Consider the following 21,712-nt stretch of genomic DNA (forward strand, 5'->3'; position numbering starts at 1 on the left):
GCATGTATCGGCCCGGTGCAAAACTCCACACATCGAACATTCCTCATCACGGTGGACGATTGATAAAATATATGCGGAAATCGTTGTTAAAGGATTGGCGACTGTACAGCGACCTTGCAGACGGCCACATCAAACATGCAAACTGGTCAGATTGTCTCTTGACCAGTGCTTGTGTCTCTGCCTCTAGGGACGGACGATTACTTTTATTGCCAAAACCTTGTACGAAACGTTCCTCGTCGCAGTTTTCTGTTGTAACTTGACCACTGCGCCAATTGTACTTCAATGTACTATGAGTATTCACATGTGTTGGACGCCAAAAACCGTGAGAGGGGGTCACAGCTCGCAAAAGAAAACCCGCTAAAAAATCACCATCGCCCACCGACTGTCTGGCTGAGCGCTGTGGGTTAATAAGCATCCATGTCTCAGAGGTTAATAGGCACCACTCAGTACACGCCTCCGCGGCGCCGCCAGCGGCTGGCGGCCGGGCCTCGGTGGGCGCTGCGTCGTCTCGCCGTCCGTCGTGCGCTCAGCAGAGGTGCAGGCCAGGGCCGCGGTCGTGCGCGCGGCGCACGCTGGCGTGGAAGGCGGCGAACGTGGCGCTGCCGGTGACTGCGCCCACCTGGGCCGGGTTGGTGCGCACCGTGTGGACGGTGAACTGGGCGCCGGGCTCGCCGGGACCGGTCACCTCCGTCTCCACCAGGTGTCGGTCTGGCAGGCTGCCGACGGGCGGCATCGGTCAGCGGCTGACTCCCGGGCCGCACGGCACAGGGCGGAGCAGGCCACGGGGTCTCGCGGCACCGCCACGGCAGGTCAGAACACCTGCTAGTCATAAGCGTGGAAAGCCACAGCAACGTCTCTGAGCTGGACCTGGAGTCGGTAACCACGTTGACCTGACTCCACCTGCCGATCAGACGGGGTCGGTAATGAGGTTGACCTGCGGTGAGTGACGAACCCGAAATTTACGCGCCTGACTGAGGTGCTCCACCAGCCTGGCCAGGGGTCCACCCTCAGCCTGACCCGGGTTCCACCCTCAGCCTGACCCGGCGTCCACCCTCAGCCCGACCGGGGTTCCACCCTCAGCCTGACCCGGCGTCCACCCTCAGCCAGACCTGGGTTCCACCCTCAGCCTGACCCGGGTTCCACCCTCAGCCTGACCTGGGTTCCACCCTCAGCCTGACCTGGGCCGACAGCCAGCGTGACCTGCAGCCAGCCATCGGGCTGACCTGTCATCCGGCATCGCTCCGACCTGAGGCCCTCACCATCCGCCACCCTAGCCCGCGATCAGGGACCCGCCTGGCCCGGTCGGCCTCCCGCTGACCTGGGGTCGGCGATCAGCCGGCCGATGACGCCGTCGAAGCCGAGGTTGTGCGCCGCCAGCGCCGCCGCCGCCATGGTGTTGACGTTGTGCGGCGCCTGCGGGCACAGCTCGCGCACGGGGCCCTCGTACAGGGTGACAGCCGACTCGGTGGCCGTGGCCGCCAGCTCGGCCAGCCGGCCAGACAGTCGGAAGGCGGCCGGATGCTTCCGCATGGTCACGCGCAGACCCTGCGGCCAGGCGAGGGTCGTGCGGCAGGTCAGGGGGGGGGGGGGGGCGGCTGGCGCGACGGCCAGCCATCGCGCGCTGACAAAACGGCACGATCGGCAGCCCAACCACGGACGGGCGGAGGCCCTGGGACGCATCACACGATCAGAGTCATAGCATCGGAGCGACAACGCACAGACATCTGATGCTCGGTGGTTTACATATTCGGTGGATCTGCGCTCCGAGCATCGCAGGGTCAGCAATTCAACGACTGAGTGGTCAAAAGCCCTACAAAAACCAAGGCCAGCATGCTGACAACATCGAGGGTCGACTGGTGTCGTGGAGCAACAGGCGGCCAGTGCCCCCCCCCCCCCCCATACACAGGGGGGGGGGAATAACTTGACGGCTTGCAGGTCAGCCAACGCAATCCGAAGGCAGGTCAGCACTTGGACACCGAGAGGCCAACTCCCTGATATATAAACAGGAACACGCCGACAGGGCCGCGCATTACCATCTGTAAAGTAACGGTCCACGGGCGCATGCTTAGGACATTGGTGGCTACGGATATCCCTCGTATAAACAAGCCGACGACGCCTGGCATACTCAAATAAGCAGGCCGGCGTGGAATGAGACGGCGTCGTCCCACCCGGCAGTCTGCTCTAGACGGCCGGTGAGCATGAACGTAGAGGAGCGTACAAAGAAGACAGGCTGCATGATCTTGATAGCTGCCGTACCAAAGCGATCGAACCTCGCGGATGCCCTGATTTGTATGGCGCCTGTCTTCTTGCCACATCCATATTTACGCTGAGGTTCTGCGAAATGTTGGCTTTTACATGGGGCTGATGGATTCCTGGGTATTACCCGCTGGCACGTCGCGCACGTCTGCGTCTTAGTTCATATCGCTGCAGCCGACGATACAGAAGACACTGACTATGGTGCCAGTGCTTCAGACATTCGGAATGAGTTGAGTTAAAAGAGCCCTGTATCGCCTCACAACTTTATGTTCGCTCAACGAAAAAACAAATGGCAAAGCATCCAAATGGGATAGTGTCTTTGGTAAATAAGTCCATTTAAGGCTACAAACTTTCAGAATAAGCTCATCGTTAAGTTAGAAGTTCCTGACGAGAATAGCAACGCGATGAATCGGGAAAGTATGCCGCAACGTCTCTTTGCCTATCTCAAAACATTTTTCGGTACCCTCAAATGCTTTAAGCCATCAAGGCTGCATCAAGGCTGCATGACTTGCTCGAGAATCGTGACACGGCTCGCAATGCTTTGAAGTGATGCAACGAGACCATTTGTTTGACACAGCACACAGATCAGGTCATGTGCTTTCTACAGGCTTGCATCTTTCCAACCCAAAACAAAAGCCATTGCTGGTTTATAACAATAGCTTAACGTTCCGAAAGCACAACAGCGTCAATTCGCGATGCAGCGATTCTGTCGTCATACGTTGAAATAATTTCGCACACGGACGGTCCCGGTACGACACCACATGACAGACATTGCCGACCGACTTTAAAAATGTCTATGTTTTTTAAAATGCGCTCGGTTCATACCATCTCAAATGCAGGGAACCCGGTCGCAAGTCAAAATACTACGTGTTGTTAAGTGTGGCACGTTATGGAAGAAATTTGCCAACATAACCTACTGGCCGCCATGCTAGTTATCGCGGCTTGGAAGGGGGGGGGGGGCATAGAGGGTTTTAAATATTCGATATCTTGCTTAAAAGCGCAAGTACAAACGTGTGTTAAACATACGTCATAGATCATCATCAGCATCGCCTACACGCATGCCGACAAGCGGAGGGACCCCGGCCGTCCAATGCACAGGAACGCTCCCGCCTGGCTCGCTGGTCACGTGACCTAGCGGGTCACATAACGTGGTGTCTGGTGGCGACATCGAGAACTCGCATCCGTTCGGAGCCGCATGACTCCGCGCGGACCGCGGCCGGGGTCGATCACGTGTCAGGGGTGGTCTGTGAGACCGGAGCACAGCCAGGCAGCAGGGCTCCGCGCGGACCGCCGCCGGGGTCGATCACGTGTCAGGGGTGGTCTGTGAGACCGGAGCACAGCCGGGCAGCAGGGCTCCGCGCGGACCGCCGCCGGGGTCGATCACGTGTCAGGGGTGGTCTGTGAGACCGGAGCACAGCCAGGCAGCAGGACTCCGCGCGGACTGCGGCCGGGGCTGATCACGCGTCAGGGGTGGTCTATGAGACCGGAGCACAGCCAGGCAGCAGGGCTCCGCGACATCAGCCTCCACTCGGCCGGATCTTCAGCGCATGCGTGTGGCGCGGGCGCTATCGAGAAGCGTGGACCAGAACGGCTCTCGCGTAAGCTGCATGAGATGACAACGCTTGATGGAAAATATCCCTGGCTGTCATTCTTATTTCTTTCTAAAAGATGCCATGATGACACTGTGCCAGGAATATTCTGCTTGTCTATTAAGCCACGAATCGTTTCTCGAATCCTTCAGTCATTTGGCTTTAGGACGCCTAAGGGTGACAAGGGGGGGGGGGGGGGGTTAAGCAAATACAAACGTTATTTCGGGAGCCTTCGCGGGTCAGAGCTCAGCGGTCACCTCACTTACTAGCCAACATCCGTCCATTGGCGGGTGCCCTACACTCTTTGTCCCGTGGGCTGTGGCGATAACGGCTAACCGATTATTGCGACGAAGACGGTTTTGCCGAGCGTTTTGATGAATGGTCACATATGATATTCAAACCTGCCATAACGGATTTACGGAGTGCCAACTCGTCAACGGACTGATGGAACAACTCACTGCCAGGTCTTGCCCGTGGGACGGCCATTAGTCTGTGACATGTGTCAAATACAAAGTAAAATGACACGCATGCTTTTTCGAAAGTCGGATAGTTCGTTATTTGGCTTGAAAGGCTGCCAACCGCAATGATTTTTGAGCCTCAAAAGTCGGGTAATAAATTCCACAAATCGGCGAGCATGGGGACCACTGAAAGAAGTCAGGTTCAAGAGCTGGCATTGTCACGTTCCCTGGGCAGGACATGTAACCTGTCCAGAAAGAGCCTGCACAGAGATGGAGATGCCAAATGCTAGGGCCAGGACGTACCTGCAGAATCCCGAGGTCAGCCATCTTCTTGATATCCTCGCCGCCCCAGAAGGCACCAGAGGGGATGTAGATGGTGTGGTTGGAGGTCAGCGCCACATCCAGCAGGCAGCTCTCCAGGTGGTGGTCAGCCAACGCCGTGGGAGAGCCGATCATGTAGTCGCACGTGGACAGGAACAACGTCCCATACTGAGGATACAGGTGGCTGGCTGCTTACAAAAGAAGGTAACTAGCTGCCACCAGTCACAGCCATGCATCACAAATAGCCCTCTGCTTCAAGGAGGATATGCATAAGCTGTGGTTAAATGGTGGAAGATCATTGTAAATGGCAAAGCAGCTGGCAAACAGGAATGGCATGATTTTGTATTAACTTGATTTTCCATTGACTAGTGACTATGACACATCTGACAAGCCTCCATCACTGTCTTTACAGTCTTTCTGACAATGGCTACCAATATTTGCATGACCTTTCTGACAATTGCTTCCTGGTGCTCATACACCCCAGCAACAAACCCAAAAGCACATCAACCATCATAATCACTTAGTTGGTAAAGTGGACAGCAAGGTCAATGACAGTGACATCTTACCTATCTAGTGATCTAACAAACATGTTTTATATGTACAGTGATATTGGTACCCACTTGAACAGTGATTGAGGGATGAGCCACCTCCACAATTAGATCTGGTGACCTTTCCTTGACATCCTTCAGGTCATCAAGGGCCAAGGAACCCAGTGGTGCAAGAACTTCCTTAGCCCTATTCCACACAAAAACAATCTCCAGAGATGGCTCATGTTGAATTGCATTGTAAATGCTTTGGCCTGAAACAAATAAAACACAGTTCTTACAGACAGTGTCATTATTGTTACCCATACATCCTTCACAACATCTGTGCCAAAAAACCTTCATCCTTGCTTGCAAACAAACACAAGACTGACTTCAAACACAGGCACCAGTGTATGAAAGGAAGGATGACTGGCTGCATAAGAATACAGGCTGAATGAAATGCATGACAATGGCTAAAAAGGGAAACAACATAAAATAATGCTACAACTTGAGCAATAAATGCAACTCAGCTTCATGTTCAGACCAGAAAGGAAAAGGTCAGACTACATGAAAAGACAATAATACATGCAGCCCAGGGTCACCAGGTAATCCAGCTTAGTTGCTTCTATCTGTCCACATTTTTTACAATAAAGTTGCTTGCATGGGTAAGGAAATTCAAGTTCACTTTCCAACAGTTATCAGAAGTGCTTGTGAGGCAGATAGGAAAAATCAAGGCTCAAAATGCAATGAAAGATAACAAAAGGGGTTCCAAAACTGGTGTCTTTTCAAATAGATAATGTATTGCAGTTCACATTCCAAGTAATTTTATATTACCTCTTAATGTGAGTGTCTTTTCCACAGTAAATCCAAAAAAAATTTTGGCCTTCACTTCACTTCATTAGGAGTTCAATCACACTCAATATTGTTTTTTATCATCATAATATATGACACCAGTTTTGTTTTCAAAGCAAAAACACAAATGGTAATGTTTCAAATATTTTAAATTTACTGTGGTTGAAGCCTTTTTGGAAAATTTCAGCATGCACCATATTCTTGACAATACCAAACCAAAAAGCTTTAAGGGAGGCCAAACCCTTTTAAGCATCAGAACAAAGTGCTGTAGTGCTTCTGTAATCATTCACCTACCAAGAGCGAAAACAATTTTGGAGTTTCTCTACCTACAACTCACCCAGGCTTCCAAAGCCCACAATTCCAACACGCCTTCGAGACATCATCCTTGCAGTAGATGAATGGAGGGCTTACTTGCGGCTCGTTTGAACTTCTTCGCCTCAATGTGTGTCTATAGCACAGCAACAGCGCCACGCCCCCTTCCCCGCCACAACTCCTTTACAAATGTGGAGCTCTGGATCCAGGCCAAGACCTTCACATTGCGCTACATTTGAAATGGTCGCGCCATTCACCACAACACATTTTAAGCCAAGAGTGTTTCAAACCACATTATTTTCGTTTTACTTTCTTGCTTATTCATCAAAAAGTAAAAAATGTGATGGCGTTTTAAATCCAGGGAAGATATTTTTCTATAATTTAGTCGAATTATTACAGAATTAAATTCAGATCCATCACAATGCCTTAGCCCAGTGAATCAGTTGCCTAGCAACCAGAAGCCTACAAATGTAAATAACAAAAACCTCAAACATGGTGACTGCTGCGCCCCAAAATAACCCCGCGGACTCACATTTGTGTGGCGAAGTGGCTTTGAACCGAGACAATTCAATTATTTGTACGTGTGCAGCGTTCGGAGGCATCGGTTTGTACACGCGCAGAGGCATAGCACGCTAAGAACCATATTCTTTCCCTGCCGCGTAGGAAGAAATGTGTGCAAAGTCCGTCTGTCCGTAGTCCGTAGAGGTAGAATTTTCATTTTATACCTCTGTACTGCATAGGTATGCTTCTTTCCTTTCACTGGTGGGCGGGCTCGTCTTAGCTTCGTCCATGTTATATATTAGTACCTTATGCTAAACAAGGGCATTGTACATCATTCGTCGTTTTTAAGGCAGACCATATCGTAAATAATCGTAAAACAGGTACATATATACCCTTACCTTCGAACTCAAGCAATTACGACATCCAAGCGCCGCGAACACACAGTGACCGCTACCCCGGCTCCGTGGCTACATTATTGGTGCGTTGTCACAACATTACTGCGTATCAAAAACCATAAAAATATATGGGGCCAAAGCAACAACAATGCGATGAAATATATTTTTTTGTGTGTAAAAGCAGTCTTCCGCACTGTTTGTAGATTGTTCGACATGGGAGGGAGGGGGGGGAGCAAGTATGATGCCTTAATATGTTGGGAATATGACATGAAATTTGATCTTCGACGCCAACGGGGCGATGAGGGATTGGCAGATGAGAGGGGGGGGGGGGGGGCCTCATCCGTGATGGCAGGGATGAGGCAGAGGGATTGAGTGGTGAATGAAAAGCGAAATGAGACCATGCGGCCAAATAAAACTTGTTAATGCGGTGCATATATATGGCATGGAACGTGGACGCCAAGAACATGGAAGTGAACAAGGAAGACGCGCTGTGTTGAAGGGGATAGGGTGAGGAGATCAGCTCAGGAGGAGGTTAGGCTAGGTTAGGTACGAATGATGTATAATGCTCTTCTAACATTAGTTCCCAATGCATACCTACACTCTCAAAAGATCATTCCCGAGCAGTTCTTGTGAATTTGCATTTGTTACATAAGCTGATTGTTGAGTTATGGCACGCTGCTTGTCTCTACCCGATCAGACGGACATGACCCTATGCGCCCGGAAATTAGGATAGCGGTGCCCCAGAAAGTATGTGAGGGAGAGGGTCATCGCCAATCTTTGAGCATATTCTTCCTATGCATCGCTGTGTAATTTAATTTAACGTTCTCGAAGGGTGAAGGATGCGTGGTTTCTGCCTCCCCCCGTCAGGGGCGCAGCCAGAGCCTTACCAAGGGATGCACAGGGTTGATAAAGGGCCACCCCGAAGCCCCCCCCCCCCCCCAATCGCCAGATATGATGCATTTGCTTCTATATATATATATATATATATATATATATATATATATATATATATATATATGTGTGTGCGTGTGCGTGTGCGTAGGCGTGTGCGTGTGCGTGTGCGTGTGCGTGTGCGTGTGCGTGTGCGTGTGCGTGTGTGTGTGTGTGTGTGTATGTATGTATGTATGTATGTATGTATGTATGTATGAATGTATGTATGTATGTATGTGTGTATGTATGTATGTGTGTATGTATGTATGTATGTATGTATGTATGTACGTATGTATTGATGGATGTATCACACATCATTATCACACATCATCACACATCATTCCATAACAGGAATATAGGCCAGACGCTCCCGTGAAATCGATTCTGCCTTAAGTTTATGGTAGATAAACTGACAAAATCATGCGTTAAATGACTGCATGAAATAAATTGCCGGCGCTATTCATTTTGCAATGTAACTATTAAAAACGGATGGAAGTTAGAAATTCGTCAGAATTTTTATTTTGGGTGTACAGAGAGCAAGGATTCCGCCAATGTAGACTGAGGATCAAAATGAGTCAACAATTTGTATTAGCATGACCAAGCCATGTTTCTCGGGGTATGTTCAACATTCGGTCAAAATTGATAAGTCGTGCAAATTATAAACGTAGTTTTGAGCAAGCGCGCTCGCATATCCTAATAACAAAAGACTCGACACCAGGCGTTGCAGTTTCCGTAGGCCGCGAAGCGTCGGCCTCACGGCTGACATAAGGAGGTGGCCAACAGGTGGACGAAAATGGTGACGCATCTGAAAAAGCACCTTTGGACGCTATTGGACACCAAATCGTACATTTAGAGACATTCCGGGCATATATTTTACCCCTGCGGTTCTTAGATTGATGACAATAACGTATTGGTCTTAACAGTACTGCGAAGTGGTGCGGGAATCTGGTGGTGGAACTGGAAGAGTAGGATAAAATCTCTATTTTCCCTAGTATTGTAACTGTTAATTTGTCCAGAGGACATCCTCAGAGTTATTTTTAAAAATGCCCGGTGTAATCCTTTAACCTGAATCAATCTTGAAAGACATTTAGGAACATCATTTTACGATGGTCGTTGCGCGCTCAGTGCCCGCCCTCTGGCGTTACTTGCAATGGACAACGCCGCTCGGTTTTGCGAAAACTGCGATTTAAGCCATCGCTATCTTTGCTCCCGATACTTTGGCCGTGTCATTGGGGCTCTATGACGCACTCAGCTGCTGGGGCTATATGGCGCCGCCAGGCTCTCACCCTGGCAGGAAGGGCGGGCACCGTGGGGAACCGAACCCCGTGCCTGTGGTTTCCCAGGCGTGCAGTGCTGGCTCAAACCTTTTGATGCTATTTGTTTCTCTCGTCGATTTTGCAAAATGATGAACGTTTTCAGTGAAACATGGGATGATCTCGTGCGTTTTGAACTCATTTCGAACCATTCCATTTAACACTTATTAGACCCCTTATTTTTTCCGATAAAGGGGGTCCTCTGAGTGCAACACTACGGGGGCATATTGTTGTTCCCGGTCAAGGGCTGCAGGGCCATTCTGTCCCACCGCGGTGCGTTTTCCGGCCGTCATTCTGGCGACACGGGGCGGCATCCCCTAGCCGATCCTTACACCCTTAGAAGGACATATCATATTTCATTGGTTCGCTCCCTGACGCGGAAGATCTTCTGGCCCGTGCAGTTGACCCCAGATCGAGGCATGAGCCGTCATTAACGCAGCAACATCCCTGCTCACCGCAGGTGGTCAAATATTTGGCACATAGACTCCATTCGGGCTTAACGGGCCCACGCTCATGCTGGAATAGCATCAGGGGGCCCACCGTTCGGTACTAGGGGCCCTAACTGGCACAGGACTATTCTATTACCTTAGTGTGAGCACTCATTATAAGTTTTCATGTTTTCTTCAATCTCCAGAGGGCCGCGACCAACGCAAGAGAACCTCTGCCATTCGGGCTCCCGTCCCGTCCCTGTTGAGCAAATCTTCGCCTGGCTGATTCGAGGCGCCTTGTTGCCGAAGAATGCCCTGTTAGGCACTGCGGATCCCTGAACGATAAATGACCAATGCAAATCGTGGGTCCGGCCTTGTCTCTGCTTGGGAAATGGGGGCCCAGAGTTCAGACCAACAGGCAGCCGACTTTTCGTCGTTTGTGATCTCTGGTCGATCTATGGTATCTGTGGTCTCTGGTCGAAGGGCTTTTCGGGCCTTAATCGCAGGTTACGAGGAGCCCTTCTAACCCGTCGGAGCCTAAGGGGGTGGGCATGTGCCCCCTGCGCCCCCTGCCTGCGCTACTGGTTTTAATATATACGTTCTAGCCGATAAACGCATCATAGTGTTTTCAGTGATACTGGAGATACAAGTACGAACAGATAGCTGATGCAAATCGTGTGTTCTAATTGCAGTGCCGGCTTTGTTCATCATCCCATAAGTCCTATCGTGTACATCCAATTTACACACGCGTCAGTCCTTGGGCCGCAGTCCGTTATCCTATTTTCCTAACCTTTATCCCACCATGGCTCCAAAACGCAGATCAAAGAAGGGATTCAGCAAGCTATCAGAGGAAGATAAGCAAAAGTTCTTGGAGAAGAAAGCAACCATGGAAGAAGAACAACGGCGTCGAAGACAGGAGCTCCTGTCTATCTTCTTGAAGGTAGACACTTTTGTCGAAATTTGTGAGCATAAAGGGTTCCGAAATGATGCGGCATGATGCAGAAATTCGTCCACGCTTGATAGCAAGCCCTGTACATGCTTTCCATGAACCTCGAATCACTTTTTCCATGAACCTCGAATCACTTTCATGTCGGTCGGTCACGTCCTTCTCTGAAGTCTCAAACTTTTCGACCGTGATATGTAATGATCACGTTACCCATCGTTTATCACGACGTCATTGCATCGTACTCTGTGAAAGCTCTAACTCGTTTCACAAAATTATTCCCTTAGCTAATGCAGTGGTGTGAATCATTGTGGCTTTGAGAAGTGAAGCGTTCATTTTACTAGAACTGAGTGATGGTATTGACTTGTTAGCGCGCCAGACTCGACTCGCACAGTTTTACACGCGGCTGACCAATGACTGAGAATGTATTCTTTTAGTGATGGTCATAACCACATCACGTGAAGCTGTTGTGCTATGCTGTGTCAACAGAGAAATACATTTGCAGATTGAACGAGCGCTGTTCTAATCCGGCGTACCATCCACTTCTCGCTGACTCACTTTTTAATATTTCCCTTTCGTTTTGTCACAGATCAAGTTGACAAAGGAGGAGGAGATGACGAGGACAAACACACATAAACTGAACGACAGGTGGAGAGCGATCATGCGGGATAAAAAGTCTACGGAGCTTCAGGGCGAAATAGAGGTATGTGTCATCTCTAGTGGGGCGGTGACCGTGGCGTGCCGGCCTGTAACCCCTTCCGCAGATTGCGGTCGGATTGTCGAACTGTTACGCGGGTATCAAATAGACATTCGTGGGTCACTGTGTTGTCCAAAGTGGGGCCTGTTGACAATGAGTCCAGCTTGTTGGGAGCACTATAGCCCTTTCGAACTTCCGCGTGTAATTTCGGTGCTTATATCGTGCCGATGTTGGCATATAAGCAGCACGATCATATGTTTAAAAGACTTAAAGCTATCATTTTCAGTGCGGACAGGGGTCTCTAGCCATACAGCAAGGACTAGCTAGGTTCAGTCTTTGTATATGCTATATCTGCTCAAAACGCAAAACTGGCCCAGTCTTTTTAAAACTTACTGGAGTCCGAGCCCACCGAACCCGGAGGACGTTACACCTTTGGGAGAACTCGTGGTTACGGACCACCTATAAATAACGTTGCGTATTTTGGGCCGTTTCCAACCGTTCCTATCCCTGGTTATGCACTGGCCACGCTGGGCGAATCCCCCTCCCGCTGGTAACGCTGCGTTATACGCTACGTCCCAAAACAGTGACGTATGTGTGGCCCCTGATTGAGCTAAAGGTCCAAGACAAGGACAGGTGTGTTGCCTGTCATGATAATATTCCAACGGCATCTGGCATGAAGATTTTAGAGCATTTAAGAACCTAAAGCCTGACTGACAACCCTACATGAGCATACCGTTACGCTGTCCACCCCCTCCCCACATGGGCACACCGCTGCGCTGTCCATCCCCTCCCCACATGGGCACACCGCTGCGCTGTCCACCCCCTCCCCACATGAGCACACCGCTGCGCTGTCCACCCCCTCCCCACATAAGCACACCGCTGCGCTGTCCATCCCCTCCCCACATGAGCACACCGCTGCGCTGTCCACCCCCCTCCTCATATGAGCACACCGCTGCGCTGTCCACCCCCTCCCCACATGAGCACACCGTCGCGCTGTCCCCCCCCCTCCCCCACATGAGCATACCGTCGCGCTGTCCACCCCCTCCCCACATGAGCCACACCGCTGCGCTGTTCACCCCTCCCCACACGAGCATACCGTCGCGCTGTCCACCCCCTCCCCACATGGGCATACTGTTACGCTGACCACCCCTCCCCACATGAGCATACCGCTGCGCTGTCCACCCCCTCCCCACACGAGCATACCGTCGCGCTGTCTACCCCCTCCCCACATGAACATACCGCTGCGCTGTCCACCGCCTCCCCACACGAGCATACCGTTGCGCTGTCCACCGCCTCCCCACACGAGCATACCGTTGCGCTGTCCACCCCCCCCCCCCTCACATGAGCATACCGTTGCGCTGTCCACCCCCTCCTCACATGAGCATACCGTTGCGCTGCCCACACCCTCCCCACACGAGCATACCGTTACGCTGTCCGCCCCCTCCCCACATGAGCATACCGCTGCGTTGTTCACCCCCTCCCCACATGAGCATACCGCTGCGCTGTCCATCCCCTCCCCACACGAGCATACGGTTGCGCTGTCCACCCCTCCCCTCGTCAGCTTTCGGTTATGTTCCATCAAAGATACCTCACCATCCATGCGTGACGTCATACATGTGCAGCCCTTTCGGGACAATTACACACACCCCCATTTGACTGCCAGGGCAGAATTTCGCATCGCGTTTCTTCACATGGAATGCTTCATGATATTGCCTAGCTTCGTCTAGCGTTGACCTGGATGGAAGTTTTCGTGGGCGCAAAACTTTGTAAACGCAAAACTGTACACTCAGAATTTTCGCAACACAAAGCGTTGCATCAGCTTGGTATAATTAAGCACGTCTTTGCGTAATATCTTCGCGCGCTCATTTCTGGCTATCGGGTTTTGTAATGTGCGGCGTTATTCGCTGACGAAATTGTTCCGAATTGCATGTCTTTGCGTACATCACTATTACAGCTTGAATTTGCAAATCATTATCTCATACCATTGGCGTGATTATATGTATGCATTCCAAGAGCACAGAGTAAATTCGTGTACAAAGTGCCTTCGCATACAAAATTTGCAAGTGGATTACATTTAAGTGGTGTTGTATGTTGTGTGCCTTCGTTTGTACATGCTTTTCAAAATCTGCTGCATGTATCATGCACGCCTTGCATACTTTTAGGTCCCCGATAAGCTCATATTTAAACAATAAGCATGCAAACACGCTTGGAGGACATAAGATCCCAAATAAATGTGAGAGCTCACAGTCATTTCCATCGGCCTGCTATTCGGCCTTTAGCTCGGGTTAAAGACAGAAATGGCTTAAACGACATATTGCGGTCTGGGTGCCGCCGTTGAAACTACACTCGCCTTTTGACCATCTGCAACTGGGCTGCCTCCGGACGCTTCAGCCAAGCGGCGACCGTATGGTGTGGAAGCCGATCAATAAGGGGCTTAGGTTTTCGTTTGGTATGGATAAGAGCCATTGTTGTCAGCAATGACCATTTCAGGAGTTTGGGATAAAGGAGAGTGGTGAGGTAAGATTGCGCGCACCTGGGAGTCCCCTGTTATCGAGGCTTACCTCGCACAGGACCTCGACTTCGAGGCTTGCGCGGGTGCCCAGGCGGGACTCCCGCCGGGTGGACGGAGGGGAGGGGGTCTCTTAAGCCCATTCATGGCTGTTGCATGCATGCGGCTTGCCACGGGCGAACTGAGTGTTACGAAAATTCGGGATAAATTGGGTAGTGGGTGAAGAGGGTTGAATGAGGTCAAGAATTACGTCAGTATCTGATGTTCAATGAATTTTAGGGGCAGCGGTTCTTGCAGGCTACACATGGTGAACTGTGGACAACAAAATCAGTACATTTCATGCAAGTCCGCAAACGCATTGCAGCGTGTTGTCAATGACGTTAAACTACTACCTGGCAGGCTTTAGTGACGGATACATGCAGGATTCGCAATGAGCAGAAGAGGGGGGGGGGGGGCAAAGACATTGTCACAGAAAATGGCGTTTAGTGCTCCGCATGCAAATTTTAGCATTACGCTGTTATACAACAGCGTGCCATAAATCTCGGGACGGTGACCAGACATGTGCTGTCCGACGCAGGAGATCAACGACGAAAGTGGCTAGAGCTCAGTTGCGCCGTCTACAACAGAGGCCAGACGTTTTTGAATGGCAAATGACAATGCGTGGGGTCTAGCTGCCAAAAGTTGTATAACATGAAGGTGAAATTAACAACGTCGACGCGTCATGAACAGAACCATACCGCAGATTGTAAGACGGAACGTCCGTTCGAAATCGCCGAGTGCTGGCGTTTGTGGAGGTGCTCACCATGTCCGTGCAACGCTCCGATCGATTCCAAGCAAGAGTGCGTCTTAAAATCACTGTTGTTTGACAGATAAGGCAACTGACGTAAATTGTCTTGGAAAATATTTATTTAGTGCTTACCTCCACTGTCCCCTGAAAGTATATCTAGGTCATTGAACTCCGGCGTCAAATGCTGGCCCAGTTTACAAGGTCACGCCGAGCAACGAACAGCCAATAATACAGCCGGCATAACCATGCCGAAGTCCCCACATCCTCTGACGGCCTGCGTGGCCGCGCCACCTCCGCCAGACGCTTCGCCAGGTGTTCGAGTCTCAGTTGGATAAGCGCGAGGAGACCATCCGCAGGCTGTTCAAGGAGATCGAGGACGGAGACGAGCAGCGCAACATCGCCGTTCGCACCCACATCGAGAACCTGGAGCGGATTATAGGTCAGTCGGCGCGCTCTCTGGCGTCGGCATCCGTCGAGCGGAGCTGCGTCATGCATCCGCAGCCGACGGTGAAGTGCACTGACGCTGAGGTTCCGTTGGATGTCACTGGCAATTTGACCTTGCGCAAGATGTGTTCAGAGATGTATTTCAGCTGTGCGTAAGATGTGTCCAGAGGTGTCGATTAAACCTTGCGTAAAATGTGTTACGAGGTGGCGCACAAAGGTTGCAGCGTGATGTAACACGGGTTACAGGCTAAGTCAAATCATATTTCCGCATATCGCTGTAAAATACCACTGCGGTAATGATTGATTGGAACGCTGGTCTGGTTATTGCTGCACCCGTAAGATAAAAGGTGGTGCTCAGGACAAGGTCAACTGCTTCATTTTCAACTCCTATAATTTTGCATGCATCCTGCTTACTATCAACGCCTACCTGATGTGTCCATCGCACCCGAACATCTGCTCCGTGCATTACTGTGTGTCCTGTCCGTGACCTGAGTGCTGCTGGCCAAGATGGCGTAGTAGGATGGTCAAAGGCGCCACTTCAGCCTGTGCACGATTTTTGTGCGATGACAAGGGACTGCTTACCTACCCTGCCGTCCAGTCGCCGGTGCCAAACAGCCATTGACTATGCCGAACACTCCGACGCTACGCCATCGCACACAAATGTCCTTCCACCACTGAACAGAGCATAGAGCAGACCGTCTCCCGCGCTATAACACATGTCGATACAGTACACAGCGTTTGGCGGGCCCTCCTCAGACCAGCACCGGGGCCACCTGCGCGAGGCGCGCGCCACTTTTGACGAGCGGCTGGGCGCCGTCGGCTCCCACTACGACCGAGAGCTGCGCGGCATTGACGACCTGCAGGACACCGACACGCAGAAGCTGGCCGACATCCTGCACAAGATCGACTGCGACATGTCCGAGGCCGACAAGGAGGCCAGGGCGGAGTTCCAGAGCAAGAAGGAGGAGATCAAGAACAAGGTACGTAGTAAAATTACGTACATATGGACTAACTTACTTGTGGGCTAGCGCGGATTTCCTTACAAGGAAGGGGTGCGGAGCTGCATCACGCCGATTATAAATTTCTATCAGAAGCCGAATATTGCTAAACCAGAAAGGCACGCAAGCCCAAGAGGAGAGAGAGGCCCCCACCCCCATCCCATCCTCGCCCCTGGCTGCGTCCCTGTTACTCGTTAACCATCGCCAGGTGGTGTTTAAAAACCCACGACGTTAAGTTTCACCGCAGCTCATCGTTTTTGGGCCAAAATAATCGGCCTGCACTTTTAAACGTCAACCAAGGTTTTCGCGCGGTTGTGGTCCACGTGACGACCTTTGACCGGGCGCCCCGTCGAGTGTGCGCGCCGGCTGCAGGCGTTCTGCTCGGCGTCATGTCCTGCCAGCTGAAGCTCATATGTCGGCAGCCTCACGGCACTTTTATGTATGTGTACTGAAAGTCGCGCTCATGTGCAGGTGTACATGTGTATCTGTGTTTGGGCTGTTGCAGAACATCGAGTTGCGGCAGGGCTTGAAGCTTATGTGTATGTACTGAAAGTCGCGCTCATGTGCAGGTGTACATGTGTATCTGTGTTTGGGCTGTTGCAGAATATCGAGTTGCGGCAGGGCTTGAAGCTTATGTGTATGTACTGAAAGTCGCGCTCATGTGCAGGTGTACATGTGTATCTGTGTTTGGGCTGTTGCAGAACATCGAGTTGCGGCAGGGCTTGAAGCTTATGTGTATGTACTGAAAGTCGCGCTCATGTGCAGGTGTACATGTGTATCTGTGTTTGGGCTGTTGCAGAACATCGAGTTGCGGCAGGGCTTGAAGCTTATGTGTATGTACTGAAAGTCGCGCTCATGTGCAGGTGTACATGTGTATCTGTGTTTGGGCTGTTGCAGAACATCGAGTTGCGGCAGGGCTTGAAGCTTATGTGTATGTACTGAAAGTCGTGCTCATGTGCAGGTGTACATGTGTATCTGTGTTTGGGCTGTTGCAGAACATCGAGTTGCGGCAGGGCTTGAAGCTTATGTGTATGTACTGAAAGTCGTGCTCATGTGCTGATGTACACGTATGTACACGTTTATCTGTGTGTGGGCTGTTGCAGAACATCGAGGAGCGGCAGGGCTTGAAGCTTATGTGTATGTACTGAAAGTCGTGCTCATGTGCTGATGTACATGTATCATGATGTATCTGGGTATGGGCTGTTGTAGAACATCGAGGAGCGGCAGGGCTTGAAGCTGTTTCTGGAGGGCGTCATCGAGGGCCTCTGGGACCGCTTCCAGAAGACGCTCAGGGCGTACTACGAGGTGTGTGCCCGAAACACTCAGGTTGCATTCTGCTCCATAGTGTGAGCACGAATTTGCGTGAATCCGAGAAGATAGGACAGTAGTATTAGCCTTGCTCCTCGGAAAAAACCAGGAGAATAAAAATATAGTTGGGATGATATATCGACAACATGCCTTCAACATAGCCGAAGTGTCTTGTTTGGCGGACGTGGGGCTGCGGGCCGCCCAGCACCAAACGTCAACTTCTGCTTTGTTTCGATGAAGGCATGTTGCTGAAGTATTAACCCAACTATATCTCCGTTCTCCTGGTTTTTCTCCGAGGAATAAGGCTAATACTACCGTCTTATCTTTGTGAATAATGCTCCTCGCTAATGTAATGAACAACTTACATATATCCGAGAAGGATCAAGAAGATCCGCATTCATTTGTTGTATGAGTCTAGTGTCTAAATGATTGCCGCCTTGCACATGATTGGTCACTTGCGTTTGCTAAACGCAATTCAACTTTCACGAACTGAAGAATTTGTTTAGGTCGTTGTGTTTATTGTAAGTCCTGTGATAACAACACTCTTCACCATGTATGTGGCTCCTACTGCGAAAGTTCGTGTTACCAGGACACCGAGAGTCGGAGAAAGGCCTTCTACGACCTGAAGGCCCGCGAAGAAAACTCTGTGGAGGTGATCGCAAATCAAAGCAAGAAAATACAAAATCTACAGGTCAGTCTGTGACGTGCGTGATGCAATTTTTACCATGACAGCATCATGGACCGTGACTGGGATATCGCCCTGTTGTGAGAGTATCGCGACTGTTTTGGCATGGGCCGAGCTGACGTGGTTGTTTGCGCGACTGAAAAATCCAACTTTGAGTCTCCTGATTTCGAGCCGACTCCATCTTCCTCCCCGGTTACGACCGAACGCGCCGCACGACGTACCCCATTAAGTCCTCAGGCAGATCCCAGAGTGTTCCCTGCCGACTGTTGCCGACGCCCGCCGTGTGTTCGCTGGTGCATCGCATCCAAGACACATCGAAGAGCAGCTGCGCTCCGTTGGTGCGCCGGGAGTGTGACGGGGCGTGGCCGGCGGCGCCGCTACAGGAGGACATAGGCCGGCTGCGGGCGCGGCTGGCCGGTGGCGCCAAGGAGCACACGCGCCGCACCAGCAGCCTGAAGGAGGACCGCACCAGCATGAAGCTGTACCTGCGCCGCGTCAAGACCGATGTGGCCGCGCAGCGCCAGCTCGAGGATCACAGGATGAAGCAGCTGACCGTCATCACCAGCGAGGTCATCAAGGTAGGGCGGCGGGCACACGCGCGCGCCTGCGTCTGATCGCCGGTTGGGATGGCGCTTGGCCGTGGTGGGATGAGGATTTTGTTCGATTACGGAGTGAAACGTCTGCCGCTCTTGCTACATCCTGTTTGCATTCGCACTGAGCGCTGTGCGATTGGTGGGCACCACAAAAGGTTTTATTAAACTAACTGATGCTACCCGTAGCGTCTAGTGTTAATCACACAGAAGCAGCTGGGGATTTACGGGAGTTACAGAGCCTGTAGTTTGGCAACACTATCTGTCTTTAAAATTGACTTCAAAGACCTGAAGGATTTCCCCAAAATGGTTGGGTCTCAGACTTATGGGATTGTTCAGGATGTGTGAACCATTTGCGGAGAGCTGACAGTGTTTTCCCGCATGCGGGCTGACAGCAGCTTGAGCTTCGAGAGCGGGAAGCTGACCAGATCATGAAGCTGTCCGAATGCTGTCGAAAACTGGAGACGGAGGAGCAGAAGATCATGCCGTTCAAAGAGGCGCCGCTAACGCCGGAGGAGCAGCGCGCGCTGGAGGCGGCCATGGAGGAACCCAGCGACGAGCCGCTAGCAGAGGTACAGCTGGCACAGGCCGCCAGCCGACACGCCCCTGACGAGCGCTAGCGGAGAGACGACACAGAGGCCACCGGCAGGGGTACAGTCACTGGCGGCTGGCGAACCGCCGGCGGAGGGGCCTTGACACTGGTCGCTGGCAGAGAGACGTCAGATTGGTCCTTGCCAAAGCAGCTCGGGTCGTCGACTCCTGAGTGGTGCGATTGACGAGATGTAAATTCCCAGGCGGGTATGACGCTGGCTCTCAGAGCACGCAGACGCCACCTTCCCATTATAGGGGAATCACTAGGCCACAGGGCAGCTATACATTGAGTCTCGTGCGGCCTCCACACCTCCGGCAAACTCGTAGCGTTGTACCTCCAGTTCCGCGTCGGCGTGTGGAGCGTGTCTCCCAGCTCGGTGGCCGGCCTGTAATGTCCTGCGGGCGGCAGGCGCTGCGCGAGTACGGCGCCCTGGAGAACTTCTGGCGTCGTTACAACACGGCGCTGCTGGACAAGACGGCCATGACGCTGCAACGTGCCGACCTGCGCGCCGAGAACCAGCAGCTGCAGCAGATGCTACGCGACTACATGGAGAACCTGCGGGCCGGCACTGTCACCAAGGCCGAGGGCATTCTGCCACAGGTGCGACAAGGGGCGCACGGCCTCACGATGTGATGTGCGTGCGTGCGTGCGTGCGTGCGTGCGTCCGTGAGTGTGCGTGCGTGCGTGCGTGCGTGCGTGCGTCCGTGAGTGCGTCCGTCCGTGAGTGTGCGTGCGTGCGTGCGTGCGTCCGTGAGTGTGCGTGCGTGCGTGCGTGGGTGCGTGCGTGCGTCCGGGAGTGTGCGTGCGTGCGTGCGTGCGTGCGTGCGTGCGCGCGCGCGCGTGTGTGTGTGTGCGTGCGTGCGTGCGTGTGCGCGCGCGCGCGTCAGAGGGACGTTCCAGACCAAATAATGAGATTCTGCCCATGGATGTTGGCTCCCTGGGTCTTCAGAATGTGCGGGGCGTCAGCTCGAGCATTTATTGGTGCGTGGACCTTCGGGGTCATGGGTACATCCATGCCGTCAGTGGACTTCGTTCTGATTTATAGCATGTCGAGTTGACATCTGTTTTACAGTAGTTTTTATTTTCGTGTACTTTGACTGTCCTTGGCAGCCCTCGCAGGGCCTTGGCCGTCAGTCCCCGCGCGGCCTCGGCTGTCGATCCCTGCACAGCCTCGGCTGTCAGTCCCCGCACGACTGAACCGATCCACTGCGCCGCGTGTCAGCAGTGGCAGGCGTCAGCAAACACTGACCGTTGACAAGGCGCCATCAAGCGGGCGCGGTGCCGGCCGGTACGCGCCGCCCGCCGCTGACCCTGTGGGCGTGAGACCGCGGCCGGTGACCGCCGTCTCGCCGGCAGACGCGGCAGTCCAGTCTGTCGGTGGTGGAGCCCGGCCGGCGTAGCAGCACGGCCAACATCATCGAGGCGGCCCACGTGGCCAAGAACCTGGTGCAGGCGTGCTCCATACTGCCGCCCTGCCGCTTCTGAGTGAGCCGCGCCAGACCGGCCGACGGCGCGGCCCGGCACCGCCTCCGGATATTTGGCTCCAGCGGGGCTGGCGGAGGTGTGCGGACCGCCTGGGGTACAGATGGCACCATGTGTGGCCTACCATGGGATAGGTGGCGCTGGTCGATCACGTGCTGCCAACGGTGGGCCGGTGGAGAGGGGGTGCGGGTGTGGAACTGGTAGTTTGTATGACTTTTTCCGACCGTTTCCCGCGCAGGAAGAAATCATTTCGTTGTATGGTTTTTGTACTGTCCTCTGTCTTTTTGCACTTCTTTTCTTTCCGTTGTTTGGTAGGTCTTTGTCGTATGAGAGGCAAATCATCTGAAAACTTGTTTATTAAATCAGGTTTTGTGCAAACAAAATCGGTAAACATCTAGTGCAATTACACAAACATAAAACAATCTGGCTATCTGCTACGTACTTGGGCGGAGGACAGCACTGATTCGCACATACCATATCTCGCAACACTCAGCCCGCGGCGCTCCACGCCTGCGCATCCCACCCCGGAGGCCAGCATCGCCCCAGCGGCGGCAGCCCGTCAAAAATAAAGCACCGACCGACCCGGCCGTGGCATCCCTGGTGGCGCGCAGCCCGAGTCAAAGAATGGGGCCGCCCCCCCCCCCCCCCGCGGCGCCCCGCGCGGGCCGCACCCCGAGCCGCCCGCGGACCTCGCGCTCTCGCGGCACACCAAGACGACGGCTAGAGAAGAGCGCCGCTCGCGGAGCGACGCGCGCCCGCGCACGGCGCGTGTCGGTGGGACAGGATGTCGAGTATCGA

At 52.6% G+C, this 21,712-nt stretch overlaps 2 protein-coding genes across 4 annotated transcripts; one reads left to right on the forward strand and one right to left on the reverse strand.

Moving 5' to 3' along the window:
- Positions 1-254: 254 nt before the first annotated feature.
- LOC119109680 (putative L-aspartate dehydrogenase) lies at positions 255-6,480 on the reverse strand. The gene is made up of 5 exons (XM_037233403.1): positions 6,338-6,480; positions 5,245-5,423; positions 4,607-4,792; positions 1,319-1,545; positions 255-716 (listed from the first exon to the last, which is right to left on the reverse strand). Exons 1-5 carry the CDS (start codon positions 6,381-6,383, stop codon positions 527-529), a joined length of 828 nt encoding a protein of 275 aa, XP_037089298.1. The 5' UTR covers positions 6,384-6,480; the 3' UTR covers positions 255-526.
- Positions 6,481-6,814: 334 nt separating this feature from the next.
- On the forward strand, positions 6,815-21,336 carry LOC119109681 (dynein regulatory complex subunit 2-like). 3 transcript variants are annotated; one of them, XM_037233405.1, is made up of 11 exons: positions 6,815-6,889; positions 10,699-10,819; positions 11,412-11,525; positions 15,116-15,254; positions 16,016-16,239; positions 17,467-17,562; positions 18,155-18,256; positions 18,634-18,828; positions 19,236-19,412; positions 19,841-20,032; positions 20,789-21,336. In XM_037233405.1, exons 2-11 carry the CDS (start codon positions 10,766-10,768, stop codon positions 20,915-20,917), a joined length of 1,422 nt encoding a protein of 473 aa, XP_037089300.1. In that variant the 5' UTR covers positions 6,815-6,889; positions 10,699-10,765; the 3' UTR covers positions 20,918-21,336. The 3 variants fall into 3 exon arrangements, with proteins under 3 accessions (XP_037089300.1, XP_037089301.1, XP_037089299.1); XM_037233406.1 differs by having other exon boundaries at positions 6,819-6,971; XM_037233404.1 differs by having other exon boundaries at positions 6,819-6,916.
- Positions 21,337-21,712: the final 376 nt, after the last annotated feature.

Source organism: Pollicipes pollicipes, unplaced genomic scaffold (genome assembly GCF_011947565.3).
Source record: "Pollicipes pollicipes isolate AB1234 unplaced genomic scaffold, Ppol_2.1 Scaffold_7231;HRSCAF=8579_pilon_pilon_pilon, whole genome shotgun sequence".
In the NCBI taxonomy this organism is placed as follows: domain Eukaryota; kingdom Metazoa; phylum Arthropoda; class Thecostraca; order Pollicipedomorpha; family Pollicipedidae; genus Pollicipes; species Pollicipes pollicipes.